The sequence below is a fragment of the Phalaenopsis equestris genome, unplaced genomic scaffold (assembly GCF_001263595.1).
Source record: "Phalaenopsis equestris unplaced genomic scaffold, ASM126359v1 Scaffold001305, whole genome shotgun sequence".
NCBI lineage: Eukaryota > Viridiplantae > Streptophyta > Magnoliopsida > Asparagales > Orchidaceae > Phalaenopsis > Phalaenopsis equestris.
In genome coordinates, this window is record NW_018165744.1 from 123185 (window position 1) to 146815 (window position 23631).

Sequence of the window (23631 nt, forward strand, 5' to 3'; positions counted from 1 at the left end):
GTGTTAAGAAAGGCAGAGGTAGACCTAGGAAGACTTGGGCTTATTGTATTAAAAATGATCTTAATTTACTAGAACTACATGAAAATATGACACTAAATAGGACGCAATGGAGAAAAATGATTCATGTAGCCGACCCCACGTAGTTGGATTAAGGCTTTGTTGTTGTTGTTGTTGTTGAAAACAAAGGAAACAAAAACTAAATTGTAGTAATAACACAACAATATAATTTTCAAGTCTAAATTCTAACAGTTCGATTAAAATTTTCCTAAATTTAGAAATTCAACATCATTCCCCAACAATGGCGCAAAAACACTTGAAAAGGACCAAATGTCGCAAAGCACTTGCGAATCACACAAGTTATGTGCCGTCCAAGTAGTCTACAGAATACAGTCCGTATATTAATCCCATAAATAACGAGTAGATTTTGAAGGCAAAAATTTCTAGCCTACTGGTGTCAAGTTTAGCATAAAGGTTCGCTTGTCGTTGATTTTATGAAAATTTCTAACTTCATTTTGCGAGAACAAAAATCCTAATTTAAAGTTGCCAGTTGACTAAAGCAAGTGGAGGTTTCTCCACAAATTTGAATCTAAGAAGCCTAGGGTTGACAAAGTGACACAAATGTAGGCGACTATCAAAAGCAATAATCTTTCTTAGCTGCTCCTGATGGAAATAAGAAAGATAGGATAATCAACCAGTTTAGTTCACTAAATCTGGTGGAATACTAAAAATTAAATATTTCCACAAATGAAAGCACAATACTACAAGCAATATTCCTATGCTCCTAGCTTGATGAACTTTATCCTAGATGTCCAATATGGATTCTTCTGAATCTCAAAGTTCACAATGTGTTCTAACTATTCAATTAGTCAGATTAAATGTAAATGAAGTTTTGAAGGATGAGAGTTGAACAAACTCATTTAGATATACTCTAAAAGCAAAAAGATAAATAAAGAGTTCCATCGACCACGCGATTCCCGTACGACGAGTGAAGATCACAAAGGCCATCACAACTACAATAGAATTCTACATCACCTATGCTGGGATGACAATGAAAAAGTCAAAAAATCCGCCCAACTCCCTGTACACGAGAAGTATTTACTCTTTCAATGTTGATCCTTCCAAACTACTAACTCATTCGCCTTGAAGGTATTTACTCTTTCATCTTGACTGGCAGAACGGAAGCAAATAGAATGATTGAAGACACGAATCTTATGATACTTAGTATACCCGTCCTTGGTCATTCTCGACGAATCGAAAAATCTAGTAGTTGGAAAGTCCATTGAATTCCAGCAAAAAGGAGCCATGTCACAATACCCGAGAGACTTAGGTTATTCCAAATTCTCTGGCTCATAACTTCAATTTTGTTTAGTTATTTCTCATACTTGGAAATATTAATATAAGTTGCAAATTTGTAAAACTAAACAAGTAATCTAAATTATTCCAGATTCGCTGGCTCATTTTATATATTTTGCAACAATGAAATTTTAATATTATGCGACTCAATTAGAATGCCAAGTTTCAAAACTCAGACAAGGAGCCTTCAGTTAGTAGAATTGATTGCACACAGTGGAACAAGAGAGTAATCGTGAAGCAATCCATATTGGGTCCAAAAATAAATAAAAATAACGGGACAGAAAGAGATGAGCATAAAAGCTGAAGCTCTCACCCCGTCTTCTCCAAAAATGTAAGCATGAATTCTTGCAGTAGGATCTTCAATCGTTAGTCTAACCCGATAGTTCCCAGTTGCAGGACTACGAAGGTCCTTTGCTTGCCAGGGATATGACGTCACCACACGTACAATACTTGTAAACTTATGCATTATCTGCCAAATCAATACATTACAATTAGGATAGTTACTATTTGCACCAGCTGTTTCTTTTTTCGTTTTCTTTGACAGGATGCAAAGATCTTGAAAACTTTCTTGAAAAAGATTTATTAGGCTACTAAACTTGATCACGAGTGTTGCATTATGATATGGTCTACATACTTGGCACAAAATTCTTATGCATTTACATATCTCACAACTAATCTTAAATAAATAGAGGAAAATTTACGAACTTAGCACACATTTCTTATGTATTTTCATATCTCACATACTTACATATCTCACACCAAATCTTTCATACTGACATACATCACACTTAGACTCTTTAAAACTATGAATGAAAAGTTGGATTTCACTTTTAAAATGTGATAATAGTACAGTTTTTGATATGATATTAAACATTTGAGTGCTGTGTGTGAATATCAAATTTTAGGTGTGAGAAATATAAATATATAACAATTGTGTGCAATGTATGTAAATGCTCCAAAAAAAAAATAATAATATCCCGCTCAACATGACGACGAAGCACATTTTGAGAAAACAGAAATCTGATTAATATATACGGCATCAACTTCACATATTCTATTACATTTTAAATTTTCATAGCACACAAATTTATTTGCATGGTTATATGCCTCCCTCGAACATTAAGTTCCCCACTGATTGAAGGGATTGATTCAGAGGCAGTTTGCATGGCTGATCTCCGTCACAATGGAAAGATATGTAGTTGATCAAGTCTCCAAGTGCTCAATCATGCTTTACAGTGGTCCTTATTTTCAAATACCCTCGATGTTGGTCTCCAGCATTTTGCTAGTACACAGATCGGTCTTTTAGGATCAGTTATTGATCCTTACAAAGAGCCTTTCTTGTTAAAAATGTAATTTTTTATTAATTTAGCTCATATAACACAATTTTTTCTTTAAATTTAAATCCTAGAAAATTTTTAACAAAAATGCTCTTATTTAGAGTACCAGATTAATTCCTAACATACAATTCAAGTCTAAATAAAATCCATTTTATATTTGTGTAATCACCTTCAAGTAATTTAGAAATTTGTGTAAGGTCATTGATTCAAGGTAAGCCCCCTAAGCTAAGTCATGACGAGTAACTTTCAGCACTCCAAACCAATCTAGTATAGTTGCCCATCTTTGAACAAAGTGGAGATCAAGACAAGCAGAACAATTTAGAAGCATACTAATTAAATCACGGGAACAAATTCAAGAACAAATAAAAGTTTAATATTTAGGAAGACCTCTGGATAAGCAAGAGATTCCATCAAAGTTGAATATGAAGAATAAGCCAAGTCTGTTTCTGCAAACCCAAAAGAGAATATGTAAGCATACAGTTCATTCAATATCATAAAGAAGAATAAAACAACACCATATTGTAATGCTAATATGAAGAATTTAAGATGTACCTGAAATATTCGAACTACTTATAAAAGTAAAAGCGGGTTCCCCAATGAAGAATCAAATGGAAGTCAAAATCAATCAACTTCATTTCAACAGAGTAATTTTGTACAGGACCTTGAGGTTTACTTTACCAAAAATGATCTCAAACCTACAAAACACATATTTAATTGTACAAAAATTTCAAACATCTGATTATGCATATTAAGGTTAGTTTCCAGGGAACCCCTAATTGTCATATAGTTAACCATGTGCCATCAAATCTCGCCGTGTCAATTCTCCCAAAAACTGCCGCTTTCCTTTTTGTTAAAGTTATTTGGGGTGTAAATAAGCCAGGCCAGGCATCCCACTGCTTAAGGTCATCTATTTTGTTTGGCGTCATCCTTTGCTCCAGTTCGAACATAACTAAAATAACATTAAAGCAGATTCTTTCTAGAAAACTCTTACCTACTTTCAATCTTTAATGAGTCAAGAAAAATGCAGGTTACATAAGAATGAAATAGTATAACATCAATATCTAGCAAAACTTTATTAATCTTCATAATTTTTGATGTACTTCAATATGCAAATTTCTTTAAGAATTGCAAAATTTAATACATCACCATAATAGAATATATATAATTTGTTATTGTGCTAGATTGGAAAATTAACTATCATTTGTTTTCATTAGATGTCATTACTACATAACACATTCCCTTGATTAAGATTATTTTTGATATTATTTGTAATATTTTGTTACTTGTATTAGCCCGTATATAGGCACCAAGTACTTTGAGCATACGTACAAGAAATTTTAATTATGATCTTAACATAGTTTACAATTACCCCCTAGTAATCAATATCCTTTCTCATACCCTTGTGATCTTATCCTTCCTAGTCCTTTGCCAAAATAGATCAAGTGTTGTTGACATCACCTAGCCCGACATCGCTTATGCTCCTTGAATGAAATCGTCTGCAATATTCACACGTGCTTGCTGTCCATAGATTCATCTGCATACTGACCACACAATTCTAGTAAAGTTTGTCACAGTCATGCTGCAAACCAACAATCTCTCTACCATCTCTAAGGGTTTGTTTGGGGCAGTTGTAGCTTATCCAGCTTATCCTGATAATCTGCTGATCAGCAGATGATCCAGATAAGCTGTCTGGCTATCTGGTTTGTGCGTTTGGAAAACAACTGATTCTAAATAAATGATCATTCTGCCACTGTTCTAGATAAGATATTTAACTGTTTGGTTTGTGCGTTTGAAAAAACAACTGGTTTGCAGTTTTTTATAGGTAAAAGATCATTCAAACATTATAAATCTTAATTTTCAAAAAATTATTTTTAAATTGTGTAAAATAAATTATAATCAATAATTTACATTTAACACTAATTTTTAAATAAATCAGTTAAATTTTGCATTATTAACAAAATTACATGTCGCAACACTTAAAATATATAAGCTAAGTGAATCATTTTTTTTTCTATTGCGTACTATCTAACAAATAAAATTTAATTATATAAATTTACGTATATTTGAAAAGTTGTGGTATATTTTAAAAACGTTAGTATTAATATTTTGTATGTGATATATATTTTTTTTAATATTATAGGAACATTAAAATGTTGGTGAAACAAAGAAGTCTTTTCAGAGAGAGAATAAGAAGAAAGTAAACTTAAACAGAAGAAAAATATGCAGGGGGAGTTGAAGAAACTGAAGTGAAAAACTTCTTATAATCATTACTTTATTACACAATTAGCACAAAGTACAAACACACATATATATTTGTTGTATGACAAATTTGTAATTTCATAACAGTACAGAATTTTGATGTTCACTTCACATAACATAGAGTTCAAGATAGTAAATTAAAACCAAAATACATATTGAAACTACAATTAGTAATAGGATTATAACATTCAATTTAAAATAACATCTCATGAGAACCGTTGTTCGGTTGGTGCATGATCGAACCACGAGCAACATTATTCGGTTGGGAAACACTCGAACCACAAGTGATGGTCTCCGATTGTGACATCGTGGAACCTCGTGCATTATTGTCCGAATGGGATAATGTAGAATTTGAAGGGTTGTCTGCCCACCTGAAGAAGCCACAGTCGTCTGGTCCGTGTTTCCACCTCGTCCACCTATAGAACTGTCACCCGTAACTATGTTGTCAGCGTGACGTGAGTAGCAAGGACGACATTCCGTAGCGACACATCACTTGCCCGGACTTTCCTGAATACCTAGAGCTCATCGTCCTACAATTATTAAAAAAAGAATATGAGTCAAAAAATTTATGAAATAAAGAAATTGTACTCACTAAAGTGTGGAGGCAACAGTTGCAGACAATAAAGTTCTGTGGCCATCCAAGCTGCTCCACAGTTGGCAAATTAAATACAAAACTCATTAATTTTATATAAAGAAGAAGCAAAACCACTTAAATGCTGCAACATCACTATTTCAGAGATTGCCAAATTAAATACAAAACTCATTTATTTACCAGAAAGATTTTATATCATTTTAACTTTCCCAAGTGAACACGTTTTCATGCATACACGAGATAATAGGTCGGATGGTATGATTGCAAAAAAAAAATCAAATTTAAATATTAGATATGTAAAAATGCCTAAATTGTAAGGCATGTTTGTAAATTTTCCAACTTAAAAAAATGCGCTTGTATTCTCATGCAAACAAATCCATCAACAAGGCTCAAATGATTAGAGTGCTTGAAATTGTGTACGCCACTTGCAACTAAACAGCCCCTAGGAGGAATCTCCTCAAGCAGCAGCATAATAGCTTCTCTTTTAATATTACTTCCACCAAAACTATCACTGTAACGATAGCACAACAGTATAAAATATCTATTTTGAATGTTTCATAACAACTTCTCTTTTTATATACATACCACACCAAATTCCTATGTATTTACATAACTAATAACTTTACTTTTTTACTTTTTTAGATTTATATCACCCGAACCTTTCATTTCATCACTAGTTTAGCATGAGCAAAATGGTCACCACCAATTTACTGATATGAAACAATATTTCTATACATCTCACTTGAAAGGTGCATCAGATTATATTGTGCTTCGACATTTAAAAATTTTCACAATCCCAAAAACATAGAAATGAAAACATAACAGTAAATAGTACATAAAATTTCTAATATAAAAAAATGACAGGGTCATTTACGATTGACTGATGCATCCTCTATTTAAAATTTCTAACATAAAAAATGATAGGGTCATTCACGATTGACTGATGTCATCCGCTATTTAAAATTTCTACCATAAAAAATGACAGGGTCATTCATGATTGACTGATGTCATCAGCTATTTTTTCTCGCAAAGAAGCCATCTCTGATGCACCTTCACCCTCTCGAATGTATAGATCGTGTGAATCCATTTCTTCCTGTGGCATGGTAAGTCCCACATGGTATTTGAATGCTTCAAGTGGGATCTGAAGCAAATCATCTTCTATGACGGTAAATTCTGCATCCGATCTGGAGTGGTGTCGTCGAATGAAATTGTGTAGTATCAGAATCCCACTACTATCTGTATTTGTTTCAGAAATGGGTAAGCCGGGCATATCACGTAATATAACTCACTTCTTTTTCCACACTCCGAAAGCTCTTTCGATTACGCCATGCAAGGACAAGTGTCTTATTGTTAAATAATTCATTCTTACCTCGTGCTACCCCGTTTGATCTTTCAAATTGGGAATGTGGTACTTCGTATCTGGATAAAGCTTCAGATACTCCCTTTGTAAAAGATATCTGACGTCGATCAAGTAGTATTTACCAGTTCAATTACAATAATTAGAAATCGAAACAAAATACCAAACATAGTTGCTGTAGATAATCACCCGGAGATGGGTACGGGAAACCATGTCTATGGTTTCTAGTAGCAAACTTGAAAACACGTCTATCGCGCGAGCTCCCTTCTCATCCAGCCATCACAAAGGTAAAACATATGTTAAAATCACACACGACCATAACATTTTGTGTGGGGGAGCCTCACCGTCCGATGTACGCAACCTTCTCTATAATAAATAGGTGTGCATCGACGTGTGTTCCATCAATAGCTCCAATATAGTCCTAAAGTTACAGTTATAACCCTTCAGCAATTGTCATGTATATCAATTTCATGTACAAATGTTATGTTAAAAACATACCTTAAAGAATAACATGTATCGAGGGTTATTTGTAATTTGTGAATGAATAGATTGGAATGTTGCATCCTCAAGCTTAACTACCTTACAGGTCAAACTCACCAGAGAGTTCAAACCGAATGCGAAATACCTGCTGATGGTTTCTGATGAATGTTAGAATCGTTCCATAGCTCTTTTAATGAATTCATTCTGAGATAAGATGCATAGGGTTATTGCCAACGTTTCTCTTGACGTTGTTCTTGCTGAGCAGTCAAGAAATATTCATTTCGTCATACGAAACATATTGAAGAACCGTGTGGGGTGGCCCCGTAATAACTCACCTGCCTATCTATCTCCAATCTGACTCGACGTCATACAAGGGATTTGGTCGACATTTGTAAGATAGTAATAATACAACAAAATAATGATTACTGCGACTATGCGGATGTGGATAACTTGTTCTCCGTCTATACTACAAAATAAGGACAAAGATAATTTATAAACTTGATAAATAAAAACACCAGAAAATTGTGGTGAAACATAGAAGGTACAATGGTAGAAAACAAAATCAGTGCATAGTACAATATAAGACATGGTATTGTACCACCATGAAAAAAGATAAAGTGTCCATGACAGAAATATCAAACAAAGCTATAGAAAATAAAATGCATAATACCTTAAACAGTCAATCATCCAAGAAAGAGCTTAAGTATTTGAGTCGGAATTCTGGTTCCAACTTTATAAAAAACTATCTTATGGTTGGGTCTCGTAACAACTTCACGTAATTTAAACAGTCTTTTGTTTCCGCCTTAACATTAGGATATGTATTGAGAACTTGGAGACATTCCTCAATTGAGCTATCCTGCGAGTGAAAAGACCTTGCTTTGCAAGTTTCAACCAGTTTGTCCATGGTGTCCTTGATGACTGCGAATCCATTTTTCTTTGTCCACCTTGGGATGCTTTGGCACGCTTATGAATTGAACATCTGTGCGGACTTGGTTGGGACCTTCTCCTGACTCACCTATCTGCGCGGTTTCCATGTCCTGTGATAAGCCGACAAACCCGAGATCAATTGGGGTGAACGCATGAGCTTCTGTTGTGACAACCCCAGTGAACATGCCATCTAGTTTCTCCTCCAAAACTAGACGAATGCCACTAAATTTAAATTTTTTGGCGACGACACTGCCTGAAATATATTAAAAAATTTATTATTGAAATCATTTTAATGTGAAATTTGATGCAAGATGAAGAAATATTAGATATTTATATACCTGTAATTTCTCAGCTCATCAATCCTCTGGTGCATCAATTGTCCGCTTTACTGGATCTCATCCCAATACCGTTGATCTCCTTTTGAGTTCTTTCCATATTTTTCAATCCTTTTATAACTGATCTCACTTATTTTTCAGTTTCATCCGATCGTGTAATCCCTTCCTGTCACTTCCTTGAATTTAACCATAAGATTTTGTCACCCTTCTTCGTTAAAATACGTGGTGGGCCTATTTCCTGCCTTGATCTCCCTCAGAAATAGATCACAAATATAATAGTGACCATTCTATCTCACATGGATGATGATCTGACCTCTTTGAGAATATTTCTAATATAGAAAAATGTAATGCAATTTGATCTTTTTAGGGATAATGTACGTAAAAGAGGATTGGTAGAACCTCCAAAATCTATAGCATTAATAAGAAGATGACACTTTCCGAGGTTAGCAAATTTCATTTCTCTTTGAATGTACAACCAAATTTTGACAAACATTCACATAAATAATATTGATGAAGCATTAAAAAAAATGTTCTCCGTTCATTTTAAATTTTTTTTGCAAACAATGGAACTGAAAAAAACAAGAATTCCTCTCATCAAAACCGCATTAACCATAGCCAATCTTTGCAATGCATAAGAAAACAAAAATTCATTTTACTCTTCAAAAGCCTTCTTAATGATGGATATATGTTTATTTGGAGATATCATAAATTCATTTTGACTCATTATTTCATTAGGAAATACTTTAAATAAACCAAAAAAAGAGAAATTGACATAAGAACCACCCAATTCCTTTGTGTATGCATTGGTATAACACCTGTAGAAAACTTTTTTTCATACATTTTTATTACCTAAATCTTAGATATCACCAAAAATACGTCTACAAGAACTTTTATAAGGTGAAACACACATTTTAAAGCATGGGTAACTGGAAAATATGTATAAATTGAAGTTTAGGTTTTAGATGTAAATCCATATGGATCCCGTGATATGTATGTAAAGCTTTCAAGAGATAAAACGCTAACAAAATACCAGAAAATTCATAATTCATTGCAAAGATACTGCTGTCAGCAAATTGCAAAGAGTATTCCTCCACACAAACAGGACATACATTTCAACTCAATAAAAAGTTTCTGCATTCAACTCCTCAACGCAAACTAGAGAAATTTCAGATCTCTTACAGGGTCCAGTCAAGAAAAGAACTGCGATTTGCAGTTTAATTTTAAAAAAAAATTCATTATCGACATTTCCCGAAGGACTGCCGCTTTGCAAATCCACAGAAATTTCATCTCAACGCAAATAGGAGAGAATATTGATCTGTCGCTTTGCGGATACACAAAAAAAAAAAAGTGATCCAAAAGACATTTCCCGAACGACTGCAAAGTCCGAAGAAGGTAGAAATTTCATCTCAACGCAAATAGGAGAGAATATTTATCTGTCGCTTTGCAGATACACAAAAAAAAAGTGATCCAAAAGACATTTCCTGAACGACTGCAAAGTCCGAAGAAGGTAGACGAGACATGCGAAGGAAGAGTTATACCTGTTGAGAGGAAATGCGGAAGGAGTACAAATGCCAAAGAAGTAAATGCTGAAGGAGTGAAGATGCTGAAGAATGAAGAGGAAAACACACCGGATCGTAAGAGGAGTGCTTAGGGCATGCGAAATGCGAAGGAGAAAGGCCAAATGCGAACGGGCGCAGATGCGAATGAGGGCAAGGTCATGGGAGTAATAAACCGAACAAAAACGCAGCCTGCAGGGGTTGTCCCGCGGGCCACGTCTTTTACAAATTCAAAACGCTTTTTTTGAATAAGTTGTCAATAAGTGCAAACCAAACGGTACAGCGGTGTTTTCAAAACGCCGCCCGCACTTATAAGCTGCCCCAAACGGGCCCTAACACATACAACATCATAACTCTTTTGTACCTCTCATGCTAACTATGTCACTCATGTGATGCTCAACAAATGTGTTTGTGTCTTCCCTCTCAATTAATGATTGATTAAATCATAATTATTCCCTTACTTTTTTCGTGTGTTGTTTTTTTATGGCTTCCAAGGTTTCTCTCTCTCGTACAAGCTTTCCTCAAACATTAGTATTACAATCAAATTCATGATACAAGGTCTTAAGTACTATATAGTGCGATACACAAAATCTGTGTGCTTAAAACACCGATTTTGCAGTACCAAGAAAAATGAATTATAACAAATATGTCATATATCTAAAATGCCAATTATCATAAATTTTCTTATCGACAAAAGTGTCACAAATCCACTCATGTATCCACATGAGTCTTGCAATCCTGATTTCTACACAAAAATGTCAAAGCGTATTAGAAAACTCTACATAGCTTACAAATTATAATTAAATTCATCTACATCTTTAGTAAAAACAAGGATCTCTGGATACTTTATAGTTACTATATGGGAAAAATAGGTTTGAAAGAAGTAATTTTATATAAAAGTAGTGGGATTCTTTATATATTCTGTATTTTTCAGTTTTTCTTTTTTCTTTATAGAGTTGAATTTAGAAAGAGGTTTCCTATTACACGTTTTTTCTGCTCCTTTGTTAGGCAACCCGATCATAAGGGCAACTTCATTTGCAGTGAAACTAAGCTCATGTCTGCCCAACATCCAAACATTCTAGAATACTAATTACAATAGGCACATCCTGCTGAAGATGAAGCACCCTTAGAAAGTGATCAATATGAAAATTCCTCAAATTTACTGACAATTCCTCAATAATGTACCAGGCAAACTCATTACTCTAAATGTAGGAAGTCTGCCTCTAAATGTAAGGCCCCCCTTTTACTTTTTTGGATAGTTCTTTTTTGGCCATTCTGATTGTATGTTGTTGGAGTTACATGATAAAAGTATATTGTAAGTAATGTGCCCAAGAGTAGTGAAAAAAAATTGTAGTAAAGGAAACATGGAAATAATCCCTAAACACATTACAATGAAGAGAAAAAAAGGCCTTAAAATATATGATTTGAATGTCAGGTTTGATTCCATCTCATAAAATAGTATTGTATTCAAGAAATAATTATTGAAATACCAGTTGTACTGATGAAATAATTCATTTAAAATACAAAAAAATTAATTAATCTCGAAAAGGTGTGTTTCTTATGTATTTGGCAGTGAACAAAGAATAGGAACTACATCAATTTAATATCAAAAATGCATTTTTGAATGGAGATCATAAAGAAGAAGTGTATAAAAAAATCCCACGAGGACTATAAAATGATTCAAACAAACATCTGGTTTGTAAACTAAGAAAGTCTTTCTATAGCCTCAAATAATCTTCATATGATTTGACATGTTTGTTAAGACTATGAAATCTACTTGGTACATCCAATTTCAAACGGATCATGCACTATTCATATAACAAACACATGGAGGTAAGAAGTGGTTCTACTTATTGTCTATAAAGAAGAGATGAACTTGACAGGTGGCAATGTAAAAGAGATTTGGAACATTAAGAAGATTTTTTCCACCAAGTTTCAAATTGAGAATCTACGAGCGATGAGATACTTTATGGGCATGAAAGTGGCAAAGTTCAAGATGGGTATTGTGATATTTTAAAGAAAGTACATGTTCACCTACTAAAAGAGACATGAATGCTGGGGTACAAACCTGCTAAGACTCATATGGATTTCAACAAAAAAATTACATTCAAGGAAAGAAAAGAAACTAATGAAAAATGGTTGATACCGAAGACTGGTGGGCATGTTTATTACTAGTCACTCACTAGACATGATATTACTTACTCTGCCAACATGTGAGTCAATATATGAATAGTTTGAATGAAGAAAATTTGAAGATGGTTTACAGAATGTTAATGTTTCTTAAGAAATCCCCTAACAGAGGGTTAATATTTAAGAAATCAAAAAACAATGAGATAGAAGTTTACATTGATGGTAGTTGGGTAGGAGAACTCACAGATAGAAAATCGACTTCTGGGTATTATTCTTATGTGAAAACCTTATCAGAGCAGTGGTCTCTAAAAGTAATGCAGAATTTGAGTGCTAAGTACTGGCTTTGGGAATTTGTGAAGGAAAGTGGATGCAAATGTTACTAAATGAGGTGGGATACTCCAGTGACAATCTCATAAAGATGTTATGAGATAACCAAGCCACAATTAGTATTGTAAAAAATCTTGTACATCATGATAGGACAAAATACATTGAGATTGATAAACATTTATCTCTGAAAATGTCATTGGAGACCTTTTTCATTTAATATACATCCCAACTCATCTTCAAGTCGCTGATGTTTTTACCAAATATCTTTCTCCAGGCAGTTTCACTAATTTGAATATCAAGTCGAGTCTTTACAAAATCTATGACCCAGCTTGAGGTGGAGTGTGGAATTGTGTTTCTAATTTTAATTTGATTCATTTGTATTCCCTTCTTATTATGTCATATTTCTTTTCTTCTTGAGTTATGTTTTCTTTGATAGGTTGTAATTATTGTAATTAATAATGCCCTAGTCGTTATTATATAAGGAGGAGTTGTAATTTGATTTTTGAAAGATAAGAGAGTACGATTTTCGTTGCATTTTTTCACGAAGCATGTAGCCATTTTGGGACCCCCACTGTTTTGGCTGCGAATGTTCTTGAAGCCTTACCTCAAACTCACCGCTATTCGATTTAAGAGCAATAAGACACTAATCAGCCCAACAGCCCCATAGATTGTTCAATCACCATTCTTAGTGTCCCCCCTCGTCCTAGTTGGCTAAAAGTGAAAGTTAATGGGTCTACTCTCTTTTCCAGGAATGAGTATGGTTATGCAGGATGAATCTAAAGAATGTATTGTGGCTATCAGTAAACAGCTGGAATATTGAGGTAATTGAACTAGAGGCCATCCTATCCATAAAAAATCTCTTGAAGCCATACATGTTCAAGATGAAATGTATTATTTTGAGGGTTATAAGAGACATATTTTGGACTTCCTCAAGTTAAGCATGGAAGATCGAAGATGGAGGACCCAACAACAAGATGGCGAGGACATTGTTTTACTTACACAATTTAAACAAGCCTTGTTGCACTATATACCAAGAAATTTAAACAGGGTTGCTCAGTTTTTTTATAAGACAGGCCTTACAAGAAAGTATTTTGATGAATCATATACAAGAATCACATTCCTTTTTTTCCATTTTTAGGGAGATTATATCACATTGTCTAAATGCTTAAAGGCATAGTTTTGTATTTTTTTTTAACTCTTTTGATATACTAATGCAAATGCAATTTTTCAAGAAATGTCAATTAGAATATCAAGTCACATACATACTCCAAGTGAGGCTAACATGTCATAAAATAAATGGTTGGAGATGTTGTGCCATTAGCTATAATAAATGTCTTTATTGCATCTTCATCCCCTTGGCTTGGCTACAAATAGTTGAATCCTCTGTCCCATTTTGCGTAAAGAATTTGGAAAGAGAGTGGAGGATAGGAAATTCAACAAACTCAGATGATGAGGGGGACGATGAGGTGGATAGCAATGTCTTCTCCTTCATCCATTTTAACTCTTTGTTTCTTAGTATCCGAATGGGCGGCTCTTTGTCGGTTGGTTTCGAAGGTGGTCAATGATGCTTGATCATGTTTAGATTCAACAACTTCGAGTTTGTTGTGAGCTCAATGCTATTATTTAGTGAGAAAGCAAATCAAATTAATATTAACAAGATTCATTTTTTTCTTTACTGGACATCTGCACAACTCATTACTTAACTACTAGGATCGTTGGTTCTTGGCATTTGCAGCCTCGCTTCTTTGATCTCCTTTAAAGTGCTCGGCGAGCAAGGTTATAGTTGTTTCACCAACTCTCTCATTTGTGTTGAGGATAGAATTCCATTAAAAAAGAGAGGGGTCCAACTGTAGCTCAATGTCTGCTCTTTTCTTCCATTCATGTACAAGAGTATTCTCTCCCTATTGAATTTCGTTTAGACTCAAATTTAGGTGGCGAGCCATCCTGATTCAATGGAAAATCTAAGCGCTAAAGTCAATTTTGTTTTTCATCAATGTGTTGTATGTTGGACAATCTCACTTATTCAAGGCATTGAGTCATACCATTTGTGTAATATTAAGTAAAATATTATACTAAATAATTTTCTATTTTTTTACTTGTATTTTTATTGTGTTGAATATGACAACAACAACAACAACAACAACATGCCTTTATCCCATTAAGTGGGTCGGCTACATAAATTTTTTTCTCCATTGTATCCTATTGAGTGTCATATTTTCATTTAATTCTAATAAACTAAAATCATTTTTTATACAATATGCCCAAGTCTTTCTAGGTCTACCTCAGCTTTTTTTTAACATAAGTTGAAACTAAAACATCTACTCTCCTAATCGGATCATCAGATGACTGATGTTTAATGTGACCAAATCATCCAAGACGACTCTCAAATTTTATCCGCCACTAGAGCAACACCAACCCTATCACCGATATATTCATTTAGCATTATATCTCTAGGTGTAAAACCACTCATCCACCTAAGCATTCTCATCTCGACAACACATAACTTAGTTTTATGCTTCTCATTCAAAGGCCAACATTCTCCGTCATGGGGATTGAGGGAGCATCAACTTCATGAATTCTAGCCTTTTTTTGACCTAGACATACGCATAAGGAGGATTTTTTATCCTTTTTCACAACCATCACGTAGAAGTAAGTCTAGGAATACCATGAATGATCACAATACCTGAACCAAAGGGGCGCGAGCCTCATCCCTCTTGTAGAACCATAAGATTTATCTAATGTTGTTTTCCGGTGTTTTCCAACCTCTTTATTTATTTTTGTTTTTTTTAGTAAGATTTTAGAAACTCCATCTCTTGTTTGTGATCACGCTAGATTAGGTTTAGACATTTCGCAAACTTGAGATTCGCTCCTTAGAATAGTTCTTAGCTCCTTCCTCGTGGGATCGATACGGGACACTCTTAAACAACATTATTACTTGGCACATATACCTGCATAATTGACCGACTTGCTTCACTGCAACTTTTTAGCCATCAGGGTAATAGTTTTCATCCTAATCATCTAGAATAAGCAATGGGGTCCTTTTGACTTCATTGACAGGTGCTCATCTCCTTCGTACCGAGGCCTCGAGAAAAGGTGGAAGCGCCCGATCTCCCGATACGTATAATAATGTCTCTGATCATTTGTTATCATATTTTCTTTTATTTCATTGATATTTTACATCACAAACTCTCTGATATAATCTATGTTGCTAGTAACCACTTGATTTCTTGGTTTTGCTCCTTGAGAAACTTTTATTATGGTTTGTGGCATAATAAATCCCGACTTTTTGTGGACTCACACCATAGTAAAGAGCTAGGAAGGAGAGAAGCAAAAAGCTTAAGACAGGGGATCTCTGTGTTCACCAAGGATAAAGATACAATGTCCAGAGATTAACTCTTCATCTTATATAGATCTCGCCAAATTTGTAAGAGTATATTCTCATAAATTATAAGCAAATAATCAATACACATCTTTGACTTACCCCCTTTTGGTTTCTTCTATCGCTGACATATAATTAATACTCTTTGACATATTATCCTCTATAAGTATCATATTCTGGCTTTTGTTCCTAGTACGCTTGTCAGTTCAGATTCTCGTTCGTCTGTATGACTCCTGAGATAATTCACTCTAGGTGAATTCATCCTCGAAGTGAATTAGGGATTCTTTGATTAAGTTGATCCAAATATCACAGTGGACTAGGCTGCTTTATCAGATGGACGACTTGACTTTGATAGATGTGGGATGATATTCATCCTTGAAATATTACATATGCAATACTATAATAAAAAAGATACAAAATAAAAAGCTATGCGAGTAAGCATATACAAAAAGGGACCGCTCATCTCTAAGTATAAAAAAATGTTCACAAGATTCAGGTACATGTGTAAAGCAAAAACAATACAAAAGTGACTGTTAAGCACAAAAGTTTGCAGTTTTGCTTAGCTCTCTTGAAATGTGTTGGAAAAGAACCTATCTGAATTATCTGAATGGTGTAGGAAAGGCAAAAATATCAGTCTGGCTTGCTATATGCAGCCTCCACTTTTTTCTCAAAACAGCAACAATGTTGGTGTTATCTCCCTCAATAATCAGCCCGTTGCTTTCCAGCATCAATGGCTGAATGATTTTCTTGGATAGAAAAGATGGCCTGAAGCTCCACTTGGGTGTTGTCACAGTGTTGAAATTGTTGGCTCATAGCAGCCAGAAGCTCACCAGTTTCATATCACACACCAGCGCTAGCAAGGTGGGATTGGATTAATGCTCTGTCGACATTGTTCTTTATCCAGCCTAGAGGGGTGGGGGGTACTAGAGATAGTGAGGAAGAAGCCTGGATGGCTGACTAGTATCCTAATGCTTCGGGATGAAAAATGGGTGTCATTGTGAGAGCTTCAAGAACACAATGGTCACCATGATTCTGGGGTGGCAAAGTATCTTCCGTGCTTCATGGCATTTCTTAATCTCCAACATTGATGAAAAGCATGAAAAAATACACAAGCCAAGGGAATGTTGTGTTTAGGAAGGCTAGAGAGTTACTCAATTAGTTACTAGAATGAGTTGAATTTGGGCACATGGAATCCCGACGGGCTGTACCCCGGAAGCTCATGCTTCGGCTACACATACTCAACAGCACATCAATCACAGCTTGGAATGTTGGGCTGTGTGGCCCAGAGATCCATAATGCGTTAACCATATGTTGGCATGAGTTCAGTATGGATGCATTTTAGCTATACGCTAGAGATGACAAAACCACAATTCCACGAAAGAGAAAAACCTTTACCCCCACATATCAAAAGGATAGAAAAAACCAAAAGTTTATAAATAAATCAATCTTCAATAAAAATAAAAATTGGTCTAACCACAAAATTATTAAAGCTTTCTGTTGAAGTGGAAGATGCTCAATACCTGTTACATTGGATGGCCAAGGAAAGACTGACAAAGGTAAGGCATCCACTTTAGATGAATTACGACCATTAAAAATCCTAGATTTAAGAGAAATAGTCCATTAGTCCATGCGAAAAATTGAAGCATTCATTTTTTTCTTTTGTACTTTTTTTTTTCTTTTAGAAGAAGATGGTCACCTTTGACGGCATTGTACGTGGTTATCTTCATCGGACAATTTTTTAATATAGCTGTTAGGAGTAAGAGCACCTCTCCATAGACCTGATTGTAGCTCAAAAACAACATTGCAAAACTTAACCCAATAACCACTACCTTTTAGCTGAGATATTTCTTCAAAGTCTTTGCTAACAATTAGTCTTATGATTGATCCAACCTTTGGGAATGCACACAAAGTCTCTCTTGACAAAAGAGACACTTCGGGATGCAAACAAGTTTGCTTTTGCCCATCCATGTCTAAACTGGCAGCATTGGAAAACACTAATTAAGTTCAATCAAAAGAAAAGTGTGAAAACAGTGAACAAACACATTCTTCTCCATAAAGATTCCATTATCCATCACTTAAGAGCTACGTGATATAGTGATGCTAGCTAAGAAGAATCAGAACATTATAGATAAGATGTAGCATTTCAAAATAAATTTCATTTTTCCAAGGTTCGTTTATTCAAATTTTCAAAAGTCATAAACAAAGCAACATAGACAAACCAATGCTTGAAAAAACATTCTCAGTGAGCAATCAATTGAGTTCTGTAAAGATGGAAAAACTACAAGCAAGAAGCATTCAAAGAAACGAAGATAAATGCTAAATGTGTAGGCAATTTTTGAAACAAATCGTAAAATCTGTTCATTAGAAAGACAGGGGAAGAAGTCCCCAGCCAAACTTTCTCCTTCTGACCACCTATTTAGGTGAGGCAGTCAAACAAACTTCAATTCTGCCCCTTTAATGGAGTTAAATATGAGATGGAAAAGGTGGCTAGAGCTTATAAAATACTAAAATTTGGATACAGAGTATTGTCCTGACAGAGCAAATGTTTTAGTTGATGCCTCAAGTCGTAAGTCTACAAATATTGCAAGTTGGATCATTACATAAGAGCCAAAATTAATAAAGGAAATGGATACTTCGCAATTCAATAAAAACTAAGGATATTGAATATTTGCATCAGTTGATGGTGCAACCAACCTTATTAGATAGAATTAAAGTACCAGAAAAAGTTAACAATGAATATCAAAGACTCATTAAACATATTTAGTCAGGGAAGAGACAATATGTTAATGTGCATAAAGGTGGTGTTATTTGATAGAAAGTACAACATTGGATACCTACTGACCTAGATTTGAGAAAAAAAGATATTGCAGAAGGATCATCAATTAGGCTATACAATTTGAAATTACTATTTCGATGGCTAGGTATAAGCAAAAACATTGTTGTGTATGTTTATAAGTGTTAAGCTTGTTAAAATTTAGCATTAGAGACCTAATAAATTGTTACAGTCATGTCTATATCTAAGTGAAAATAAGAAGAAATTGCAATAAATTTTGTTATGGGATTTCTCAAGTTCAAATAGGGGCATGGAAACATTTAAATGATAACTGACAGACAAAAGAAATTAGCTCATTTCTTATCAATCAAGCAAAAAGATTTCAGATAATAAATTGGTCATATTATATGTCAAATAAATAACCAAACCGTATTGCATTCCATAAGTAATTATTTCTTTCAAGAGTCGAGATTTTAGTTTGGATTCATGTCAGGCAAATCTACTATGGAAGCTATACTTTTATTGAGAGGTTTCATGGAGAAGTATAGAGAGAGTAGGAAATATCTAAATATGATTTTTATTAATATAAAAAAAACTTATGATAATATTCCAAGAGATAATTTAGAGAGTTCTAGAAAATAATTTTATTAAAACTGCTTATATTAAAGTCATTAAAGATGTGTATAATATAACTATTACTTGTGTTCGAACACAAGGAGAATTGACCTGGTATTTTTCTGTTTAAGTGTTGCCGCGATAAGAATGATTAGGTGGATGAGTGGCTTTACACTTAGAGACAAAATGTGAAATGATTATATTCGTGATAGGGTTGGTGTAGCTCCTGTGACGGAAAAAATTAGAGAAAGCCATCTTAATTGGTTTGAACACCTTCAGCGCCGACCATCTGATGATCCGATTAAGAGAGTAGATGTTTTAGATTCGACTTATGTTAAGAAAAGCAGAGGTAGACCTAGGAAGACTTGGGCTTATTGTATAAAAAATGATCTTAATTTATTAGAATTAAATGAAAATGACACTAAATAGGACGCAATGGAGAAAAAGGATTCATTTAGCCCACCCGACGTAGTGGGATTAAGGCTTTGTTGTTGTTTTTGTTATTGTTGTTGTAGTTGTATTACAAAAGAGATCAACTTTAAGCCCATTTCTTTTGCGTTATTTATGGATATTCTTACTGTACCTTGGTGTATGCATTTTGCTGATGATATCCTTCTTATGGATAATCTCACAGAGAGTTCAGAAAAAACTTGAATTATGGAGGTCAACTTTAGAGTTTAAAGGCTTTAGTTTGAGTAGATCGAAAAATAGTTTTAGTAGTATTAGATATAGTGGTGGGGTTGTAATCATGGGAGATCAAGTCATTAAAAGGAGTGAAAGTTTCAGATATCTTGTCTATTGTTTAAATTGGTGGTGATATAGATGGAGACGTTATTAGTAGAATTAATGTTTGATGGTTGAAGTGGAGGAATGCATCGAGCCTATTGTGATAGAAAAATACCGTGTAAAGGAAAATTTTATAAGATGGCGGTGAGACATGCAATACTTTATGGCATAGAATGTTGGCTTGTAAAAAACATAAAATTAAGTTAAGTGTCGCTGAGATGAAAATGCTAAGGTAGATGAGTGGCTTTACACTTACAGAAAAATGTGAAATAAATCTATCTATGAAAGGTTGGAGTAGGCAGACAAAATTAGAGAGTCATCTGAGATAATTTGGCCACATTAAACCTTAACTATTTAATGACCCAATTAGGAGAGTGGATGTTTTATATTTGACTTATGTTAAGAAAGAAGTAGACCTAAAATGACTTGGGCTTGCTGTATAAAAAAAGATCTTAATTTATTGGAATTAAATGAAAATATGACACTCAATTAAACACAATGGAGAAAAAAGATTCATGTAGCCGACCCCACTTAGTAGGATAAGGCTTGTCGTTGTTGTTGTTGTTGCAGAGTCAAGAATGAACATCCACATTGTGGAATGGTATTAAGAAAATTTTGAGCATACAACTATATCTCACTACAACATTTTCTCGACAAACTAACAAAAAGAAAATTCAGTTATTGGAAGATCTGTTAAAAGTTATGTGCTCAAATTTTTCAAGTTAGCTAAAAAGATCACATTTTGATAATCAAGTTCGTATATAATAACAACTATTAGTTCAATATACAGATGGCTCCATATGAAACACTCTATGGCAAAAAATGCAAAACTTCATTAAATTGGGTTGAAGGAAAATGTCAATTATTAGGTCCAGAGTTAGTTGATAAAGTCAGGAAAATCAAACTAATCAAAGACAGATTCATGATTGACAGCAAAAATACTATCACTCAAAAGACACATCTATGAAGTTTGAGGTTGGAGATTTTGTATTTTTAACAACTAAACTGATGAAAGGAACATCTCTATTGGGTCAGGGAAGCAAATTGAGTCAAAGATACATATGACCATTTAAAATTATAGAGAAATTTGCTAAGTTGCTTATAGGCTATATATATATATATTGAATAAATTAATTTAAGGCTCGGATAAAAAAATTTTACATAAGATATTGAGGTTTAAGAAAATTTGACATACATTGAAGATCCAAAAAAATTTTGAAATCAAATATTAAAAAACTTAATAACATGTTGATCCCTCGTGTCAATATAATATGAAAACACATGCCTGAAAAAGAAGCCACCTAAAAATGAACAGGTAATATGACAGAGATTTCCCTTTTTGTTTGATTGGCAATTGAGAAAATTCAAGGATGAATATTTAATATGGAGGGGAGCATTCTAATGCCTAATTTAAACCAAATTAGGAAAATTTTAGTTATTTTAAAAAATAACTCATTTTTTGCATCCCATAAAATTCAATTGAACACTTTAATAAAATTATATATTTTGTATTAATCAATCTGAAATATAGTACTATGTTAAAATTATTAATATATTTTATTTAAATAATTTTTATCTTAATTAAATTTAATTTATTCACCTAGTTAAGTTAATTACCAACTATCAATCAACTCAACACTATAGCATTTCCATTTCACATGCATGCAAAGGGATTTAATGGTTGGGATTATGTGTGCGTGAGTGTAAGTATAATACCCATTTTTTTCTTATTTTTGCCCCCGTCATTGGCCAGATTATAACTTAAGTGCTTAGTAGGAGATGATATTGCGATCTAAGTGATCTCGTGAGGAATGAATGGAGGAAATTGATAGCTACGCTCTTGGGGTGCTGTTGAAATGTGAAACAAGAAAATAAATAATAAAAGGAAGGGGAGGAGAAAGACTCGGGGAGAAAATTTGGGCTTTGGATATATGATATTTGTTTAAATTTTAACTAGAAAAATTATTATTATTTTCATTTAACCTAAAAATACTCATTTATTTCTTTTTAGTTTTTTAATTTTTATTTTGTTGTATTGGTGGGGCACGAGTTTTGAAAAAAAAATTGTCTGAGGAGAAATCAATTTCAAGTGAATATGCAATCGGGTTTATAATGTGTTTAAATTTAATTTACTAAATGAATTTCATTCAATGTCAAAGGGAATTGTAAATCTAGACTGTATAAATTAGGTTATCTCAGAGAGAGTCTAGAGAAGTTACTAATCGCGATGTTGTTCCGTCAATTCTGGTGAGATAATCAATTGTTAAACTAAGAAGCCAAAATATAAATATATATGACTTATAGTTACTCATTTAGGTTTTTCTTTTTTAAAAAAAATATTGATCGACGGTCGGAGACCGCCGATCAACCTCTTTGGTCGAGTTCCCATCAGGTCTGGGAGCTCGCTCGGTGTGTTGAAAATTCGAGAACCCCGCGCCACGGAGGATTGAACCAGTGACTCAAGGGTCTTACGCCGAAGCCGCCACCAACTAGTTGGGGTATGTGCACTATTTACTCATTTAGTTATGTACTTGTGATATATTGACATTTAAGCTTCTTCGTATTGAAGACTAATGATTATGATATTCCAACTTATTCATGTAAATGATTATTTTCTCATCTCTTTTTGGAACAATATTTATAAAAAAGTTATAAGAAATACAAATTGTTAATTTTATTGGTCATACAAAACTTGTGCATATTAACAATATTATTGATGCTAAGCACAAAAAAAAAAATAATGCATATGAAATGATTATGGCAAGTAATGAGAAGGAGATGTCAGATAAACTACCTTACTAATAGCATGTGGAGACTGATGATAGTAAATGTTTGAAATCGTAACTCTTGATATTAAAGTTGGCGTGGACCAATTAGTGTGAGATGGGTTATTGATAAGTCAAACGTTCAATTGAATAACCATTATCAGTGATTATATTGTCAAGGCGTGGATGATAATTCGATGAAATGAGAAGAGTCAAAGCTTGTACAAATATAACATAATATTTCTAAGATGGAAAACAAAAAAAGAATAAAATGCAAGTAAAATAATTTTATGCATGATATTGTATAATATTAAGAATAAAAGGATTGCTAGTCGTTATTTATCTATTCAGAACACTACTTCATGTACTACTTTTAGTGATGTTTTTCTTTTTTTTTTTTACTTTAAAGTATGTCATTTGATCATTTTTATAACACTGCCGTTGCCGGTCCCAAGCCCGGATGAGAAAAGTGGAGAGTTGCGTTAGGTAGTGGACAGCCAGCGTAAAACTTGTCGAAAAAATCATGACATGAATCCTTTTGATCATTGTGTAAGTGCTGGGGCATCCCCTGGAAGCGACGCGCTGTATAGCCTGAATACAGTGAAAAGTGTGCAAGGGCCGCTACACCAGCGCCCGGGTGTAGTGTTAAATAAGCAAGGG

General features: G+C 33.9%; 1 protein-coding gene across 3 annotated transcripts in view; it reads right to left on the reverse strand.

Moving 5' to 3' along the window:
- The window catches only part of LOC110033842 (protection of telomeres protein 1a-like), a 125101-nt gene that overhangs the window by 15932 nt on the left and 85538 nt on the right, over positions 1-23631 (reverse strand). For 2 of the 3 annotated variants that reach the window (XM_020737962.1, XM_020737961.1), the window contains exons 6-9: positions 17729-18007; positions 17553-17629; positions 3078-3136; positions 1667-1822 (exon numbers count right to left, since the gene is read on the reverse strand). In XM_020737962.1, coding sequence (XP_020593621.1) covers positions 1667-1822; positions 3078-3136; positions 17553-17629; positions 17729-18007 — 571 coding nt within the window. The remainder of the gene's footprint in view (positions 1-1666; positions 1823-3077; positions 3137-17552; positions 17630-17728; positions 18008-23631) is intronic. The other variant, XM_020737963.1, reaches the window with a different exon arrangement.